We start from the raw sequence: 18688 nt of genomic DNA, 5'->3' as shown, positions 1-18688 counted from the left end.
GCCCAGCCCTCTGGAATGACCTCCCCCCCCGACATTAGGACAGCTACTGATCTCCGCTCCTTCCGCACAAAACTCAAGACCCACCTGTTCCAACTAGCCGGCCTGGCCTGAATTATAACTATATTTTCTAATCCCCCTGGATAATTTTTAAATTTTAAATTAAGTTTGACTTTGGGTATTTTAATTGTTTTTAATTGCATTATGTTGTTCTTAACTAATTGATTATTTATTTATTATGTATTGTACAATGTTTTTTGTATATCTCCTCCTCGTTATTTATTTGTTGTGTAATGAATTGTACGCCGCCCCGAGTCCCTTGGTGGAGAGGGAGCGGCCTATAAATTGGATTAATAAATAAATAAATAAATAATAAAATTGAGAAGTGTGCATGTGAGTGTGTCAGCATGCAATGTTGTATAATTATCAAGATAATTGTACAGGGCCTGGCTGCTACCACCAGACAGTGTGGAGAAGCATTTGCTGCACATGCAGACTCCGTTTATTCAATTAGAACAGCATGGAATGCAGATTCCTGAATCTCAGAAAGTGTTGTTGGTGTTAAATAGTCTTGATAAAACATGGGACATTGTTTCAGCCATTTTTTAATGCAAACCTGAACTGGAATTACATATGGAAGAAGCTTTTAAATCCTGTTTGATTTCTGAAGAAAACAAATGTGATTTTAGAAGAAGCAATGAGGAGAAAGCACTGTGAAGTGGTATATAAATCGAAGTGCTATTGCTATTGTTTTTAATATGTGCCATTAATAGTTAGGTGCCTTCTGACCTATTTCTTAGCAGCATTAAAAATTGTTGCTATGAATATTATACTTTGAGTCTTTTGTTCTTGAATTATTAATATAAAGGGCCTGTTATATTTTATTACAATAGGTGCAGACAGGGGCACTATGTCCATGGAAGTGGCAGCTGAAGCTTCTGTTCCTTTCTCATCAATCATGATCACAGCTTTATGAATGGCCTAGAGAAAACATATAGGAAGAGAAAGATCATATCATTTTGTTTTTAGATGAATATAAATCTATTTTAGATTGTTATTTCCAGAATTCTAAAGCGATTTTAAAGAAGACGAATGAATGAATGGGGAAGGTCTAAAAAAAAACACACCCCTTTTTGAATTGCAGAAACACCATCTCCCCATTCACCCAAGTTCTTGTTTTGTTTCATAACCAAAAGAGATGATCCCACTTACATCGAATTTTCTTCAGTCTTTCAGAGAAGATATTTAGGAGAAACAGGACTTCATAGGAAAAGTAAAGCAGAGAGTAGGTACATATCATGAGTAGAGTTAGTTTCTATGGAACATAGAGTCCAAACTATAATCATCCCTTGGTAAGTATGCATTTCCTGAATATATTTATGCATCATTTTTCTATACTCAAAAGTAATACTTTATAATAATACTTTAATTTATAGACCGCACCCTTTCCTAAACAGGACTCGGGGCGGTGTACAGTCATATTAAAAACAATGTGAATACAAAAATATAGATATACATAGATAAATAGACGGAGGAGGTAGGATATGCACTGTACAATAATAGATTAAGATTCGAATAAAAAATTAAAAATACCCTTAAAAACTACCACAAAAGTGATGCATGCTTTTAAAAATGCATTAAACATAAAATACCAAAATGCTACACTTATGCATTTTTAAATGCATTATAATAAAATATCTGCATACCACAAAGATTTCTTTCCAGACTTACAGTAGTCAAATAAACAAACACAGGTGGTTGTTCTTAACAGAAAATACTGTCACCTTTACTAAAGTATAATTCCTAAGATGATTTTGAGCAGTTATCATGTTTCAATTGATATAAAATAGCAGTGCAGGTCTACACATACTGTATGCTAAGTTTTGAAGCAGGTATACCAGAGTTCTGGATAACTGGTACCAGAAATTTTGAGTAGTTTGGAGAACCAGTAAATACCACCTCTGGCTGGCCCCACCCCCATCTATTCTCTGCCTCCTGAGTCCCAGCTGATTAGGAGGAAATGGGGATTTTGCAGTAACCTTCCCCTGGAGTGGGGAGGGAATGGAGATTTTACAGTATCCTTTCCCTGCCACACCCACCAAGCCATGCCCACCAAGCCACACCCACCAAGCCATGCCATGCCCTCCAAGCCACACCCACAGAACCGTAGTAAAAAAATTTGAATTCCACCACTGAGGTATATCTATCTAATGCCCCTTACAGGAAAGGGGAGAACTTGTATCTTACCTCTGAGAGCCTGTGATGGGGCTGTCCTGTGACTCCGGACAGATCTGCTTTGTCAGTGAATACATCAGCCACACCCAGAGAGTTCATTATATTCTTCAGCTTAATCTCTCCACTTACGAGGCATTTTGGTATATAGACATTTATAGAGCTGTCAAAGAAAGATTTCTGAATTACATTAAGAATGCTGTGCAAACCCAGCTTATCTGATGAAGAAGAGGTGGAATGGACTTTCACAAGATTAGGCTACAGTTAGATGATTATCAAACTTTTTAACTACTAAGCTAAAATCTTTGTCCTGGCCTATTTGCGAATATTTTCATATGATGATTTTTCTCTCCCTATTTTCTCTCCCTATGACCATATCAACTGAACAATATCAGTGAACAATATTGGCCCAAGTAGCTAAAAGTTCGATTTCTGTGACATTTCAGAAAACCTATTTGATTTCTTTCTGCCTTACTTAAGAATCCTGCAAGTTGACAAGTTCATCCTTTATTTATAGGTAGCTGCTTTCCTGTTGGAGTTAATGCCTATTGTGACCATCTCCCAGCTCAAATTAGTATTCAGTGTAGCTATTTATCATATTATGCTATCATCATCATCATCATCATCATCATCATCATCATCATCATCATCATCATCATCGTTACTGAAGAAGAGCTGCTGGCTGCAATTTTGCTGAGATGTTATCTTCACAGGCTTACTAAAATGCTACCTTCATGGGACCTTCTGTGAAATTCATATTTGATAATATGGTGAACAGAAAGGTTTTCGGGCTTCCTAGTACATTTATAAATAGCTTTGCCACAAGCTTATTGAATGGAAAGTCTTGCCTAGCCTGTGGGTCTTCCTGCCATCTGCCAAAGTCATTCCGACATATCAACACACTTTGGATACCTTTAGTTCTGTCAGATTTTTGGACAAGTTTATTTGTAGAAAACATATATGTTTTAAGTCAAGCTATGGGCAATTTACAAACGTCTTAAGAATGGGAAAAACTTTCAATGGCAGCCATTTTGACAACATGCGCAAAACATTTTCAGAACTTCAACTGTAATCACCAGCCCAAAAGAATAGGTACCCCAATTATTATAGCTTCAGCAGTTGCATGAATTATAAGTGCTGAACTCAGTAATATGAGTTTTAGTTTGAAGACTTGTTCACAAGAAGCAACTGGCTGGTAATTAGTCTTCAGTTGGGTTATGTCAATCACTGTTTTGGTTTCGTTTCATGTGGTCTGACTTTGTGTTTACTTTGACTTCCCTCCCCAACTCATCCCAGAGACAGTGGGAGATCTTTCTTTCACTGTGTAGGCAGGAAATTTGTGTCCCTTCAGATATTGCTGAATGACTTTTAGGATCTGTCATTAGTGAGCAAGTAGTCTGGAGGGACACAAACAGAGGTGGGTTGCTAATTCTTTTACTACCAGTTTGGGTGAGCTTGCTTGCGCATGACGCTTCCGCAAGTGCAGAAGCGTCTGGGTGTGTGGGCGGAGCCTCCCGCCGCTGCTACTACCGGTTCGGCCGATCCAGGCCGAACCGGTAGCAACCCACCCCTGGACACAGATTGTATATCTAAAGATATTCTTGCTTTTAGAAGCCCATCCCACCATTGTTGTGCTTAATCTATTTTACTTACCTTTTTGAAAGTATACTTTTCCATTTCTGTAAAACTCCACCTGATAAGCTGCTGGCCACCCTCTCAAGCTGCCCTTTGTCAGGCAGGATAAAATATGCAGCAGTGTGACCTTCATAGGGCATTTTCAAAATTGTACAAAATTTCTCATCATCACGTCCAATTTCAAACATGCCCATTTGGAACATCATTGGCACTTTCACAACTGTGTGAGTATTCACATAGAAGTTGTGCTCCTCTGTGTACTTTGGATTAAAAGGCTTCTTCCATTTAGCTTAAAAAAGAAGAGATATATTAGTAAGTAATTTTGAACTGTGGGCCATACAATTGTGGAGTTAAGAGAAATTGATGTGAGAAATTATGGAAGAGAGGGAGGAAATCTTAATTTGGTGTTTACTGACTGGGGAGGTTCTGTGTGCCTTGGATGCTTATTCAACCCTTGTAGAGCTGCAGGGGGAAACTAGTACACCATGAAGGCTTAGTGAATACTGGGGAGGCCAAACTGGCTTGCAAGAAACATCAAATGAAGAATACAAAAAAGCCAATTTAGTGTAATGACTAAAGCATCAGGCTAGAAAGTCAGAGACTGTGAGTTCTAGTTCCATCTTAGCCGTGAAAGGCAGCTGGGTGAGCTTGGGCCAATCACTCTCTCTCAACCCAATTAACCTCACAGAGTTCTTTTTGTGGGAAAAATAGTAAGAGAAAGGTGTATTACAGAGGTGGGTTGCTGTTGGTTCGGCCGGGATCGGGTGAATTGGTAGTAGCGGCGGCAGCAGGCTCCGCCCAACCAAGGCTCCCCACCCTGGGAGCGCGCCCGAATCAGTAGTAAAAAAGTTAGCAATCCACCTCTGGTGTATTGGATACATTCCCCACTTTGGATTATTTGTACAAATAATAAGGACAGAATATAATAAATAAATAAATAAATAAATAAATAAATAAATAAATAAATAAATAAATAAATAAATAAATAAATAAATAAATAAATAAATAAATAAATAAATAAATAAATAAATAAATAAATAAATAAATAAATAAATAAATAAATAAATAAATAAATAAATAAATAAATAAATAAATAAATAAATAAATAAGAAAGAAAGAAAGAAAGAAAGAAAGAAAGAAAGAAAGAAAGAAAGAAAGAAAGAAAGAAAGAAATAATATAGCAAGACAAAATAATCCATGGCAAGTACACAAAAAGCTGGCAGGTAAGCAGATAACAGCAAGATCTGACAATGGCTAAGAGCCAAAAAGTTGAAGAAACAGACAGAGGGGCTAAATCTGGCTACACAAGACTAAGCCCATAAAAATAAATACATATGCAGTCAGAATTAAGAAGGAAGCAACAGACTGCAATTGTCGCCTCTGCAAAAAAACCTGAATAAGTAATACCCACCTGCTTATCTACTGCGAGAGAATCACACAGACTGGCTACAAACAATAGCATGACAAAGTAGTAAAGACTTTGGAACATCTGCAAGAAGCATCACTTGCCTACAAGCAAGAACTGGGTCACTTTAGAATTCTGACAGACAAACACCTGCCATACAGCACCCCAGACTTAGCAAATGTCCATAAGAAATGCAAAAAAGTCTGGATAGTAGATGAGGCAATACACAGAGCCAGCAGAAGAGAAGAGAAAGAAGTGAAGAAAAGAAGGACTGGGGCTGATATGATAGCAGTATTCCAATTCTTGAGGGGGCCAACTTATTTTCCAAAACATCAGAAGGCAAGACAAGAAACTAATCAAGAAGAGAAGCACCCTGGAATTAAGGAGAAAGTTCCTAACAGTGAGGACAATTAACCAGTGGAACAGCTTGCCTTCAGAAGTTGTGGGTGCTTTATCAGTGGAGGTTTTTAAGAAAAGACTGCACAGCCACTTGTCTGAAATGGTGTAGGGTCTCCTGCTTTGAGCAGGGGTTGGACTGGAAGACCTCCAAGATCCCTTCCAACTCAATTCTGATTCTGAAGCCAGATTTTGCTTTGGAACCTGACTGCCAGAGGAATATAACTTTAGTAACTAAATAGCTTGATTGTATAGTTTCTGAAGATAGATACCAGTGGTACTAACTCCTGTTTCACACAAGCCATGGTAATATCAGAGTAAGATCTCTGCTGAGCAGAATCAGTTGGCAGAATAAAGGTTTGTGTGGGTAGGAGGAAGGATTGGTAAACAAAAAGGAAAAAAAGGCGGAAGATTAAGAAAAAGCAGAACTGCATACAGAATGAACTTCAGCTTGAATACAATTATTATCCTTTCTTCTTTGATGTTATCTAGCAAAGTCAAGAACTGCCAGTGTGGTGCTAGGAATATTGGAGGCAGAGATTGCTTGTGTAGCCTGCAAGCCTCTAGTTTCATAATTCCAATGAATGCCTGCCTAAGCCATAATATAATATGTGACAGGATTTTGAGGTCTGAAAAAAAAGTCCAAAAGCCTGTTAATTTGTTTTACCTTTCATATAAATATAGCTAACTAGCAGAACTTCAGTGATGGGATTGACTTCATCGACAAGCTTAGAAATCTTCCCACGGGTTTTCTTTTTGATGTAGCTGTTGATGTGCTGCTCAGTTGCTGCAGTGTTTTTAAAGTTTTCCCAAAAGATGTCTCCTCCATAGAAGCTTTTGAGGCCACTTAAGAACTGTTCTTCAGGATATAGCTGGTTTTGCACAAAGAGACATTTCCCGATTTCCATCTGGTGTCCAACTCCTCCATTATTTAGCATGTGTGTGAGTTCACGGAAGCCTTCGTGTATCATCCTCTCCGGGATCTCTGATGGCCTAAAATCAAGTCCTTTCAAAATCTGATCTAAAGTGTTATCCTTTGCACCCAAAGCCAGCATTGCAAAGGCGGAGGAGATGCATAAGGGAAAAAAGACAGCATTGCTCTTGCTTCTGCCACCTTGATGGCTCTCACTGGAGGAGACCTCCCTGAAGAGCTTGAAGGCAAAGTCAGAATTACTGTCAATTAATACTTGCATTGGTGTCCGGGCACCTCTTAGGTTAGGTTCATACTGGTAACCTTCACAATTATTCTCATTGGGATGGATAGAAATTTGAGGGTAAGAATTGTCAGCAAGGATTCCAGCAATAAACAACAAGAGAAAGATGGTTTTCATTTTCCTCCTCTAAGAATTTGTGAAAAAGAAAATGCATTTGTTCATTTAGCAGATTATTTTTGATTTGATTCATTTAAAAGACAATTCAATTAAACTCTGGTGTGATATAGGCATAAATAAATATTGCATACAATATCTCCAGTTCTTAGCTACAATGCCATACTAGTTCCCACCAGCAGATGCCACTATTTCTCAACATAAATCACTATTTCTCAAATAAAAATATCAGTTGAATTTAATGATATAGTTAAACTGGCAATATTTACCCTAGTCTCATTCGTTAAAGTTCCACACTGATCACAGGGAAATAACTATTACTATATTATATCCAATTTTATTTATTTCTACTTTTTTACTACTGTCAGCATCTTTCTCTAGATTCTTGTCTTAAGAATGAGTATTTATAGCACAACCATCCCTTAGGCATTGTACTAATTCCTTAGTTCTAAGTTGGTTCTCTCCTTGCAAATGTTTCTTATATTGCCCCACATATTTGCCCATCTGTTTCTTATATTTGTGTGGAGTCATTAGTGTTTTGGAGATTGTTATTTGCTTGCAGACATTTCATTACCCAAATTAGATTGCATCATTAGTACTAGTGAGTGTGCAGTTTGCTTCCTTTTTACATACAGTGGCTTGCAATGTTGTTGTTGTTGTGGCTTTATATTTTGTATATTTATTATATATTTTTATCACCCATGGGCAAAATAACCCTTTTTTCTTTTTTTTAATGTTTGAAAGCAACTATCCATAGCAGCTATATATTTTCCCAGTATTAGAGGTCATGTCTTTTATCAGAGCCATGGTGGTGCAGAGGTTAGAATGCAGTATTGCAGGCTAATTCTGCCGACTGTCAGCAGTTTGATCCTGACAGGTTCAAGCCTTCAAGCCTTTCGAGGTCAGTAAAATGAGGACCCAGATTGTTGGAGGCAATAGGCTGACTCTGTAAACCACTTAGAGTAAAACACTGTGAAGCAATACAATACAATACAATACAATACAATGCAATGCAATGCAATGCAATGCAATGCAATGCAATGCAATGCAATGCAATGCAATGCAATGCAATGCAATGCAATGCAATGCAATGCAATGCAATGCAATGCAATGCAATACAATACAATACAATACAATACAATACAATACAATACAATACAATACAATAGTAGAGTTGGAAGGGACCTTGGAGGTCTTCTAGTCCAAACCCCTGCCTAGGCAGGAAACCCTATACCGTTTCAGACAGATGGCTATCCAACATCTTCTTAAAGACTTCCAGTGTTGGGGCATTCACAACTTCTGGAGGCAAGTTGTTCCACTGTTTAATTGTTCTAACTGTCAGAAAATTTCTCCTCAGTTCTAAGTTGCTTCTCTCCTTGATTAGTTTCCACTCATTGCTTCTTGTTCTACCCTCAGGTGCCTTGGAGAATAGTTTGACTCCCTCTTCTTTGTGGCAACCCCTGAGATATTGGAACACTGCTATCATGTCTCCCCTAGTCCTTCTTTCTCTTAAACTAAACATACCCAGTTCCTGCAACCGTTCTTCATATGTTTTAGTCTCCAGTCCCCTAATCATCTTTGTTGCTCTTCTCTGCACTCTCTCCAGAGTCTCCACATCTTTTCTACATCGTGGCGACCAGAACTGAATGCAGTATTCCAAGTGTGACCTTACTAAGGCATTATATAGTGGTATTAACACTTTGCGTGATCTTGATTCTATCCCTCTGTTGATGCAGCCTAGAACTGTGTTGGCTTTTTTGGCAGCTGCTGCACACTGCTGACTCATATTTAAATGGTTGTCCACTAGGACTCCAAGATCCCTTTCACAGTTACTACTGTTGAGCAAGGTACCACCTATACTGTACCTGTGCATTCCGTTTTTGTTGCCTAAATGTAGAACCTTACTCTGATAAAGCAGTATATAAGACTAAATGCTATTGGTCATTATGCTATTATCAACATTTCTGGGTGAGTACAGGGTGTTGTTGAGCTCATGTGTTGCCAAGGGTTGGTGTTATTGAGGTCACGTATTGTATTTGAGTTTCACCAAGGAAGCAGATCAGAGGTGGGTTCCTGCTGGTTCGGCCAAACCGGTAATAACTTGGTGGCCTGGGTCACTGGAACCAGCAGCAACCCAGGTCTACCATGTCCCCGAACTGGTTCTTTCGACAGTGCTGTAGGCACTGCCATCTTGTTTTTGCCTTCTGCGCGTGCAATTTTTGTTGCACACCAGAACCCACCCCTGAAGCAGATTATAAACTAGTTAGGACTGATCTGGTCTGCTCTAGCATGCTACTTCTTATATACACCATATCTATCTTTGAAGTTCTTTTATCAATTTGAGATATTCTTAATTTTCATATGCGCATGAAATGATTTCATATATTTTATGCTTATAGAAAAACTAAGGATGACTCGGGATAGTAACTTACAGTGTACCCTATTTCGACATAACTGCTATCGGCAGTTGTCATTTTATGTAATTCTGCGGGAGTCCTTCCTTATTCATAGTTGTAGAATAGTTTTCATCTGGATTTTTTGCTTTTTGTTTGTCAGTCAACCTGTACAGTCCTTTTCCTGGTAATACAGAAATCTTTTTTTGCCAATTTCTTATTCTCAAATAATATTTCTCTTGCTCTCTAACTTCACCTTCAGATATTTTAGTTGTTTGAATTGCTATCACTGCTTATATTCCGTATTATTTATATCTAAATTGTATTATTTATATCTTTTGAAGAAACACATTAGAATTGTTTACGAATGGTACAATTCCAATAAAATATTGGTATCGTTTAGATGAAAAGGTTTTTTTTTCTAGGACGACACTTAGGACTAGATTCCCCAAAGAACTGTGATGTTTTAATTTGAAACCTCTCCAAGAAAACCTCACTGTAGCTTTGTTTGATAGCTGTAGTTATCAAACAAAGCTACAATCAGCTAAGCAGGAAATATATATATATTTTCATTTATTTTTTACATTTTTACTACATATTAAATGGTAGTTTGAGCGAGGTCTTCCATCATTTTATTGATTTATTATTATTAGATGTATATATGTGTATATATACAGTATGTATGTTGTGCCTTTGATTCAATCTTGACTTGAGGTAACCATGGCTAAGTCCCTGCAGTTTTCTTGACAACTTGACAACTTCTTCCTATGGCTTTTCTTGACAACTTCTTCCTATGGCTTTTCTTGACAACTTCTTCCTATGGCTTTTCTTGACAACTTCTTCCTATGGCTTTGTCTTATAGTGTTTAGCTTAGTACCTGTAACCACACAGTACATCAAGCTGCCTTTCTAATAGTAATAATATATGTACTTATTGCATTTAACAACTTTTTCCTTGGAAGTTCAAGGCTGAATATAAAATTGTCTCCCTTCATTTTATCCCTACCATAAAATTATAACTAGTAGTAATATAGAAATAGGGTAGATTGTAATACTTTCCGAAGTCATCTGTCTTAGTTTTTCCAAGCTCAGTTCAACATTTTATCCACTCTAACAAAATACATAATGAAAGAAAAAAGATTTTAGCAATAGCATCAGCGCAATAAATGCTCACTTAGAAGGGAGTGGCAAGAGGAAGGAAAGATTTTTTTTTAAAAAAAGAACATTTATTTTTATTTTCTTGTAAATAGATGAAGCAACAGTAACAGTACTTTAGGGGACGGGACAGCATTATATGCTTCCATTCTTATTGTATATACTGCCCAGAATCCCTCAATCTTGACACTACCACTAAATTTCAAAATACTTAAGGATACCATGAAATGTATAGATAAGCTGACATTTAAAAAAAACATTTTCATGAATATTTAGTTAGCAACAGCTAATTAATAGCAAATGTAACAAAAATGGTATTTGCCAAGAGAACTGTACTTACTGTATGGCTTTGTTCTCTCTGTATCTGTTCCTTCTTTGATTTCTTTGGAAGTGTAGAATCTCCAATTATAGGCCAGCTAGGTCCTCTGACTCATAAGTGGAAGGGTAACTAGTTGAGCTTATGCTGTATGTACATGTGACTTTATTTTTATTTTCTCTCTCTCCACCCATGGATATAAGTATATGTATATTTACATGCATGCAGAGTCTCTCTCTTTCTCTCTTTCTCTTTCTCTCTTCTCTCTCTCTCTCTCTCTCTCTCTCTCTCTCTCTCTCTCTCTCTCTCTCTCTCTCTCTCTCTCTCTCTCTCTCTCTCATATTTGGGAACACAGTTTCATCAGTTGAAACCCTTGTGAATGCAGGGAGTCTTGTTGGTCAAATGGGTGACATATATATGTAATAAATCAATCAATATGTAACTAAACAATACACGCCTCAATCTTTTTATTTATTTCAAACAAAAGGAGGGATTACTTTCTGATCTCCTTGTTTCACAGTATCTAAATTGTTAGTTGATCAGATCAGATAAATACACACACACACACACACACACACACACTATACATACATTTATGGCTGTTGGAAAGTTGTTGTATGATCCTCTCATCACCTGACATCTTGGAAAGATTTAGACAAGGTTTTATGGTGCATCCAAAATTAAAGCCTGCAAAAATGCATTGAGAATGTTACTTTTTTTTACAAATAGAAATATTTAAGAACTTGCATTCTTGTTAACAGCTTCAGGTTACCCATTTCAAAAATTTGAAAACTGACTAAAGAAACGGAGTTGTGAAAGAAAGGAACCAAAATGTTATGACAGGCGGCACTGGGTAATAATTTGTAGCTCTGGGAACTTTGGAGCGAATATTTCATTCCATGAAATAGAATGCCTTCCCTTTAAGCATGCCAAACCCAAGGGAGTCTCATTATTATGCCTTCCCACAGAAGCTGTAATTTCGTCCCAGAGCTCTATGGTAATTAAACACGGAGGCAACAGCTTCTGACAAGCCCAGTGGTGATACGTTATCGTTTGGAAGAGGTGTGTTTTCTCTAAAGGAAGGCTAATCCCTAGCATAGGGAAGAACTCTGTGCTTTGAGTGTAATGCATGCAAGCCATTCCACGGGGTCCAGAGGTGGCATTCAGCCATTTCTCTTTTTTTCATAAAGTTTTTTATTTTTCATTTTCATAACATATAATCGCATGCATACTGTTACATAGCCAACATCGTATTGTATTATTAAACATTTGTATCAATTCATCTTACCATCAACTCCCTAAAAGAAAAAGAAAAAAAATCCAGTTATTGGCTCTTCTGCTCTCCATACACTATATTTGTGCGTCAGGAGTGGGTTGCTCCCAGTTTGCACCGGTACGCTAGAAGGGGTTTGTCAAATTTACCGTATGTTTTAGAATCCTTTCGTCTGGTGGGACAGTACCAAAATGTTCGTTCCCCCTGCCCGTCCAGTCGCCACTCGCTCGCTTGCTCCCCCCCGCCAATCCGCACCATGCTTTCCCTGCCTGCCACTCACTGATTGGCTGGCCCATCAATCGCCCCACCTCTGAGAGGCAGGGGGGCTTTCTCGCATGCCTTCTTTCTTTTTCCAAAGGCGTGCGCGAAAGCCCCCCCCCCCATTGCCCGGCAGGGAAGCGAGCCCCGGGCCTCATCTTTGCCTCCTTCCTCAAGAGCTGGCTTGGGGACTGCCAGCCTCTCCCATCACTGCACCTTTCACTCACCTTCCACCCAGAGGCTCTGCCGACAGGGCGCCTCCCATTTCACCTCCCGAGAGAAGGTTGCCTGAAATGCAGCTGCATTTTACCTTGAAACTTGCTGTTCTGGCAACCCGAAGGGGACATTCTCCCAGCGGCATCTCAGGCAACTTTTTCTCTTGCCGTGCAAGGAAGCGAAGCCAAATTTGTTTATTTAACCTTCCGCTCCAGCCTCCCCCACCCTACTACATTAAGATCCTCACACTTCCCATTCCCACTGGAAGCATGTAGGCCTTCCCTCCCTCTCCAGAGAGTCCATGCTGAAAGAGATGCATGGAGCAACTCCGGAGCCCATCCGTGACCCTCCGTGAAAAAGATAGGCACGTGCGCACAGCCTGCACAATTATAGCCTCAGAGAGCGGAGCCTCTTGGAGGGAAGCCAGAGGCAGCGGGGGCAGCCGGGTCCCTTGCCCTCAGAGGGAGGAGGGGCCAGTTGGGAGAGGGGCTTTGGTCCTGCTGCCTCTGGCGAATGGAGCTTTACTGTCCCATGGCAAAGATTCCGTCCCTCATTCCAGAGCCTTTGTAACTTGTTCTCACTTGCCTGGGCTTGTGCAGAGGCTACCCTCTCCGGGCCTGTAATTGTGCATGTGTGCATGTGCCTATTTTTTCCACAGTGTGGGGCTGCGGCCAGAAGATGAGAAACGTGAGGGGGGCCAGCGGGGCCTCATCCTTCTGAAGAGGACATGTCCCCAAAGACGGCAGATGTGGTGGCATCGGTCTTGGGATGTTTTCCCAGGGAAAAATGCTGCTGCCATGTACCATATATTTTGGTCCTATGACTGCAGAATGCTGCAAAAAAACATAAATACAGGCCAGTTGTTGAGTGTTTCAAATGTGATTGAAACACTCAACAAGGTGACCACAGTATGTGTGTGTGTCTGTTTCTGTGTCTGTCTGTGTGTGAGAGTGAGAGAGACAGACAGACACACACACACAGAGGGAATGAGAGACAGACAGACACACACAGAAGGAGGGAGGAGAGAGAGATAGACAGACACACACACACACACACACACACACACACACACAGAATGAGAGAGAGAGACACAGAGGGAGGGAGAGAGAGAGACAAAGAGCCACACACACAGAGAGACAGACAAACAGACACAGAGAGTGAGACAGAGAGAGACAGAGAGAAAGAGAAAGGAAGGAAGGAAGGAAGGAAGAAAAAAGAAAGAAAAAGAAAGTGGGAGAGAGAGATGAAAGAAAAAAGAAAGAAAGAAAAAAGGAGAGAGAGACAGAAGGAAGGAAGGAAAGAGAGAGAGAGAGAGAGAGAGAGAGAGAGAGAGAAAGAAAGAAAGAAAGAAAGAAAGAAAGAAAGAAAGAAAGAAAGAAAAAGAGAACTTATGACCACAATTGAGCCCCATTTTTTTTGTTGCTAAGCAAGAGCATTGTTAAGTGAGTTTCACCACATTTTCCAAGTTGGCCATGCCCACCTGGTTACATGACCATGGAGCCAGTCCCACAAAACAGTCCACACCTACAGAATAGGTTCTAAAAAAAAATTGAAACTCACCACTGCTGTGCGTTCACTTTCATCTCCCTCTATCATCCTCCTCCCTACCTCTTTTCTTCTCTCTGTCCTTCTTCCCTTCTCTACTTCCCCTTCCTCTCTCCCCTTTCCACTCCGCCTGTTCCAAACTTATTTTGACAAAAAGACCAGCATCTTGTCAGCCATGAAGGCTGCCGCCCCAACTCAGATTCAAAGGCAAATCTCTAACCCACGAGAGATCTGTTGCTTTTCTCAGGCTCTGATGAGATGCTGCCATTCTTTGTCCCGACCTCCAGTGTGGGTTCTGATTAAAAAGAATCTTCAGAGATGGTTTGTCAGACAGGGTTCATGTGAGACTCTTAGGAACCCACATCTCCCACGTCTGTCCAGCTGGAGCTCTTCCTGTAAATCCCGTATTCAGCCAGTTCTGACAGGTTCTGGAGAACCGGTAGTGGAAATGTTGAGTAGTTCAGAGAACTGGCAAATGGGCTGGCCCCGCCCCTGCTGCCTCCCAGCCTCCCAGCTGATCTTCTTTTGTTGCCCTGAACAGGAGAACAGAGCTGGAAAGCAGGTTAGTGGGGTGGGGAGGGAATGGGGATTTTGCAGTATCCTTCCCCTGCCATACTCACATAGCCACACTCACAAAGCCACGCCCACAGAACAGGTAGTAACAAAAAAATTAATCCAACCACTGTCCGGCTCTGTGATATTTTCAAGATACAACTGCTGGTTTGAAGAATAGCTTAAAGGATAATAAATAAAAATGGCATGATTTTTTTTAAAAACCAAGAATGCCACATAATCCTGAAAGGTCTAAAAAAAAGTAGTGCTTTTGCATACCTGATAATGTGAGCTATAAAATGAGCCAGGCAAGGTGGTGATAGCAACTTAAAATTAGGTGAGATGTTGATAATAATCACCCAAACAATCAAAATACCTCGCTCCTAGAACTCAAGACATGTTTCCTCTTTAGTACCCTGGCTATTAATTCCATTCATTTAATGACTGTTCAAAATTACTACAGCACTGAAAAAGTGACCTATGACTGTTTTCCCAGTTATAACCTTTGTACCATCCCCATGATCATGTAATCAAAATTCAGATGCTTGGCAACCGGTTCATATTTATGACCATTGCTGTATCCCAAGGTCAAGTGCTTTGCTTCCGACAAGCAAAGTCAATGGAGAAGCCAGATTCACTTAACAACCAGGTTACTTGCTAGAAGTCAAAAGAGTAATTAGACTATACATACCACTAATAACCCCCCAAAACCAGAAAAAACTCCCATAACAATAAGGAAGCTCCAATCAAAAAAAAATCTATTTGGCGAAAAAACAAAACCGTAGCTAACTTTAATCACAACAATCTAATCTATGTTGATTATGCAGAAGATAACATTCAAAAGGTACTATGCAGCCTAAAACCATCTCTATCTATTGGACCTGATGGACTATGTGCCTACTTCTTAAAAAAGCTTTCCACTGCCGTAGGAGAATCTGTAAGCATAACCTTTGAAAAATCTTTTAGGACCAGCTCCTTGCCCAACCCTTTGGTCACTAGCCATGGTCATTCCTATCTTCAAAAAGGGAGACCCCAGCCTAATTGAAAATTACAGGCCAATCTCTTTATGTTGCATTCACCTGCAAAGTCATGGAATCAATCATAAACCAATCCATTGCCCTCCACTTAGAGACAAACAACCTGCTCTGTAACAAACAATTTGGTTTCAGAAAAAAAATGTCCTCTAATCTGCAACTCCTACACTGCAAAAACATATGGAGCAATAGATGCAATTTACAACTTGACCAAGGCAAAGCAAGAAATGCAATTTACAAAGACTTCTGTAAAGCCTTTGATTCAGTAGTACATAACAAACTACTTCTAAAACTAAAATCTTATGGCATTTCTGGACCTCTGCATACTTGTATAACTGCATTCCTGTCAAACAGGCAACAAGTGGTTAAAATAAGGAATGTCCTATCAAATCCTACACCTGCTAACAGTGGTGTTCCCCAAGGCAGCATTTTAGGACCAACACTCTTAATACTTTACATAAATAATCGTTGTGATCATATTATAAGCAACTGTGTTCTCTACACTGATGATGTAAAACTATTCAATACCACCAACAATTCTGCTACTCTTCAGAAAGACCTTGACTGTGTGTCAGAATGGTCAAACAATTGGCAACTTCAAATCTCAACCAACAAATCCTCTGTCTGACACACTGGCAAAAAAAATCAGAACACAAAATATAAGCTGGGCAGATATGAACTCGTAGACGACCCCCACCCTGTCAAGGACCTTGGAGCAGAGGTGGGTTCCTACCAGTTTGGACCAGTTTGGCCGAGTAGGTAGTAACTCGGCTACCCACACCCCTGAACCGGTTCTATCGGCAGTGCCATAGGCAGCACCATCTTGTTTTTTGCTTCTGTCCATGTGCACATAGTGCATATCAAGCAGAGATGCAAAGCGCGTCCCTGAGCAAACTGTCAATAAAAGAATCCAGAACCCACCCATGCCTTGAAGTACTTGTCTCTAATGATCTAAGTGCCAGAGTCCACTGTAACAACATTGCCCAAAAGGCATTCAGAGTTGTTAACTTAATCCTGTGTAGTTTCTTCTCTGGTAACACTGTACTACTAACCAGAGCATACAAAACATTTGCTAGACCAATTATCAAATACAGCTCATCTGTCTGGATCCCGCACTGCATATCAGACATTAACACAATTGAGTGAGTTCAGAGATATTTCACGAGAAGAGTCCTCCACTCCACTGTTCACAACAGAATACCTTATGCCACCAGACTTGATGTTTTGGGCTTAGACAACTTAGAACTATGCTGCCTTCAGTCTGACCCAAGCGTAGTACATAAAATTATCTACTACAATGTTCTACCTGTCAATGACTACTTCAGCTTCAACCACAACAGTACACGAGCACACAATACTGTAGATACAAACTTAAGGTAAACCATGCCAAACACGATTGCAGAAAATATGACTACAGCAAGTGGTCAATGCCTGGAATGCTTTACCTGACTCAGTGATTTCTTCCCTAAACCTCCACAACTTTAACCTTAGACAGTTCACTGTTGACCTCACCCCATTTCTAAGAGGTCTGTAGGGGGCATGCATAAGTGCACCAGCGTGCCTACCGCTCCTGTCCTAACAACCCCATTTATTCATATCCATTTCATGTATTCATAATCTTGTATATACTTATATCTATTATCTTATACACGCTTGACAAAACGAACAAATGAATAAAACAAAACCATCTCTGGTATTCTTGTGCAAATGCTTGCTTAGCTAAATAATAGCTTTATCTTCTCCCTGTCCCTGGTTATCATATTGTCCAATTATGAGATGTCCTTTTGTTATGGGAAGATTCCATTTCTTTCTCAAGTACCTGCAGTGATGATCTTGGCTCTCACTGTCCATGCACACATTCTCCAGGCTCTCACTGTCCACACAGACATTCTCCAGGCTCTCACTGTCCATGCACACATTCTCCAGGCTCTCACTCTCCACGCACACATTCTCCAGGCTCTCACTGTCCACGCACACATTCTCCAGGCTCTCACTGTCCACGCACATATTATCCAGGCTCTCACTGTCCACGGACACATTCTCCAAGCTCTCACTGTCCACAAACATATTATCCAGGCTCTCACTGTCCACGCACACATTCTCCAAGCTCTCACTGTCCACAAACATATTATCCAGGCTCTCACTCTCCACGGACACATTCTCCAGGCTTCACTGTCCACGCACACATTCTCCAAGCTCTCACTGTCCACACACATATTATCCAGGCTCTCACTCTCCACGCACGCATTCTCCAGGCTCTCACTCTCCACGCACAATTCTCAGCATTCTATTACCTCCTTCCCTCCCCTCAGTTCATTGGCAAGTTGAAAACCATTAAGGTTTGAAAGAAGCAAATTGGTTCAATCTTGACATAACTAATTTATCAACTGCAGCGAATTACTTAACAACCATGGCAAGAAAGGTTGTGCAATGGGGCAAAACTCATTTAACAAATGTTTCACATAACAACAGAAATGTTGGGTTCCACTGTGGTCATAAGTCTAGGACCATCTATAATTTTACCCCTTTGGAAAGATGTAGAAAGAATGGATGAATAAAGGGTAAGACTGTTCTTTTTTTTAATAAAAAATTTTTATTTTTATTTTTCAAAAGAAACACAACACATCCTTCTTTACATACTGTAGAAAGTGTATCAGTTGGTTACAAAAAGGCTTATGTTCATCTCCTCCACAGTCAACAAACATAATTCATATTAATTCAAGTATTTTAACTCAGATATTTATACATGTTACCATCATCATACCTCCATTTTCATTTGACTATAATTGTTTAAACGTCCTTCATCATAAAATATACCAAGTTTTAATACATAACCACATACTGGCATTTCATTTGCTATTTCTAAAATCCTCCAATAACACTGAATCCTTATGTCCTATTCTAGCTAAACATCCATAATATTTAATAACAAAGTTTTCTAATCCTTCTTTCCA

At 39.7% G+C, this 18688-nt stretch overlaps 1 protein-coding gene across 1 annotated transcript; it reads right to left on the bottom strand.

Annotated features, from left to right (window-relative positions):
- Positions 1-641: 641 nt before the first annotated feature.
- Positions 642-17861, bottom strand: LOC309385937 (alpha-1-antitrypsin-like; the record flags this gene model as incomplete). Its single annotated transcript, XM_081940768.1, has 5 exons — positions 642-978; positions 2245-2392; positions 3883-4153; positions 6333-6899; positions 17579-17861. 5 exons carry the CDS (start codon positions 17859-17861, stop codon positions 787-789), a joined length of 1461 nt encoding a protein of 486 aa, XP_081796894.1. The 3' UTR covers positions 642-786.
- Between the last annotated feature and the right edge of the window lie 827 nt (positions 17862-18688).

Source organism: Natrix helvetica (genome assembly GCF_964273705.1).
Source record: "Natrix helvetica genome assembly, chromosome: 1".
NCBI lineage: Eukaryota > Metazoa > Chordata > Lepidosauria > Squamata > Natricidae > Natrix > Natrix helvetica.
This window is presented reverse-complemented; position numbering and strand designations above follow the sequence as displayed.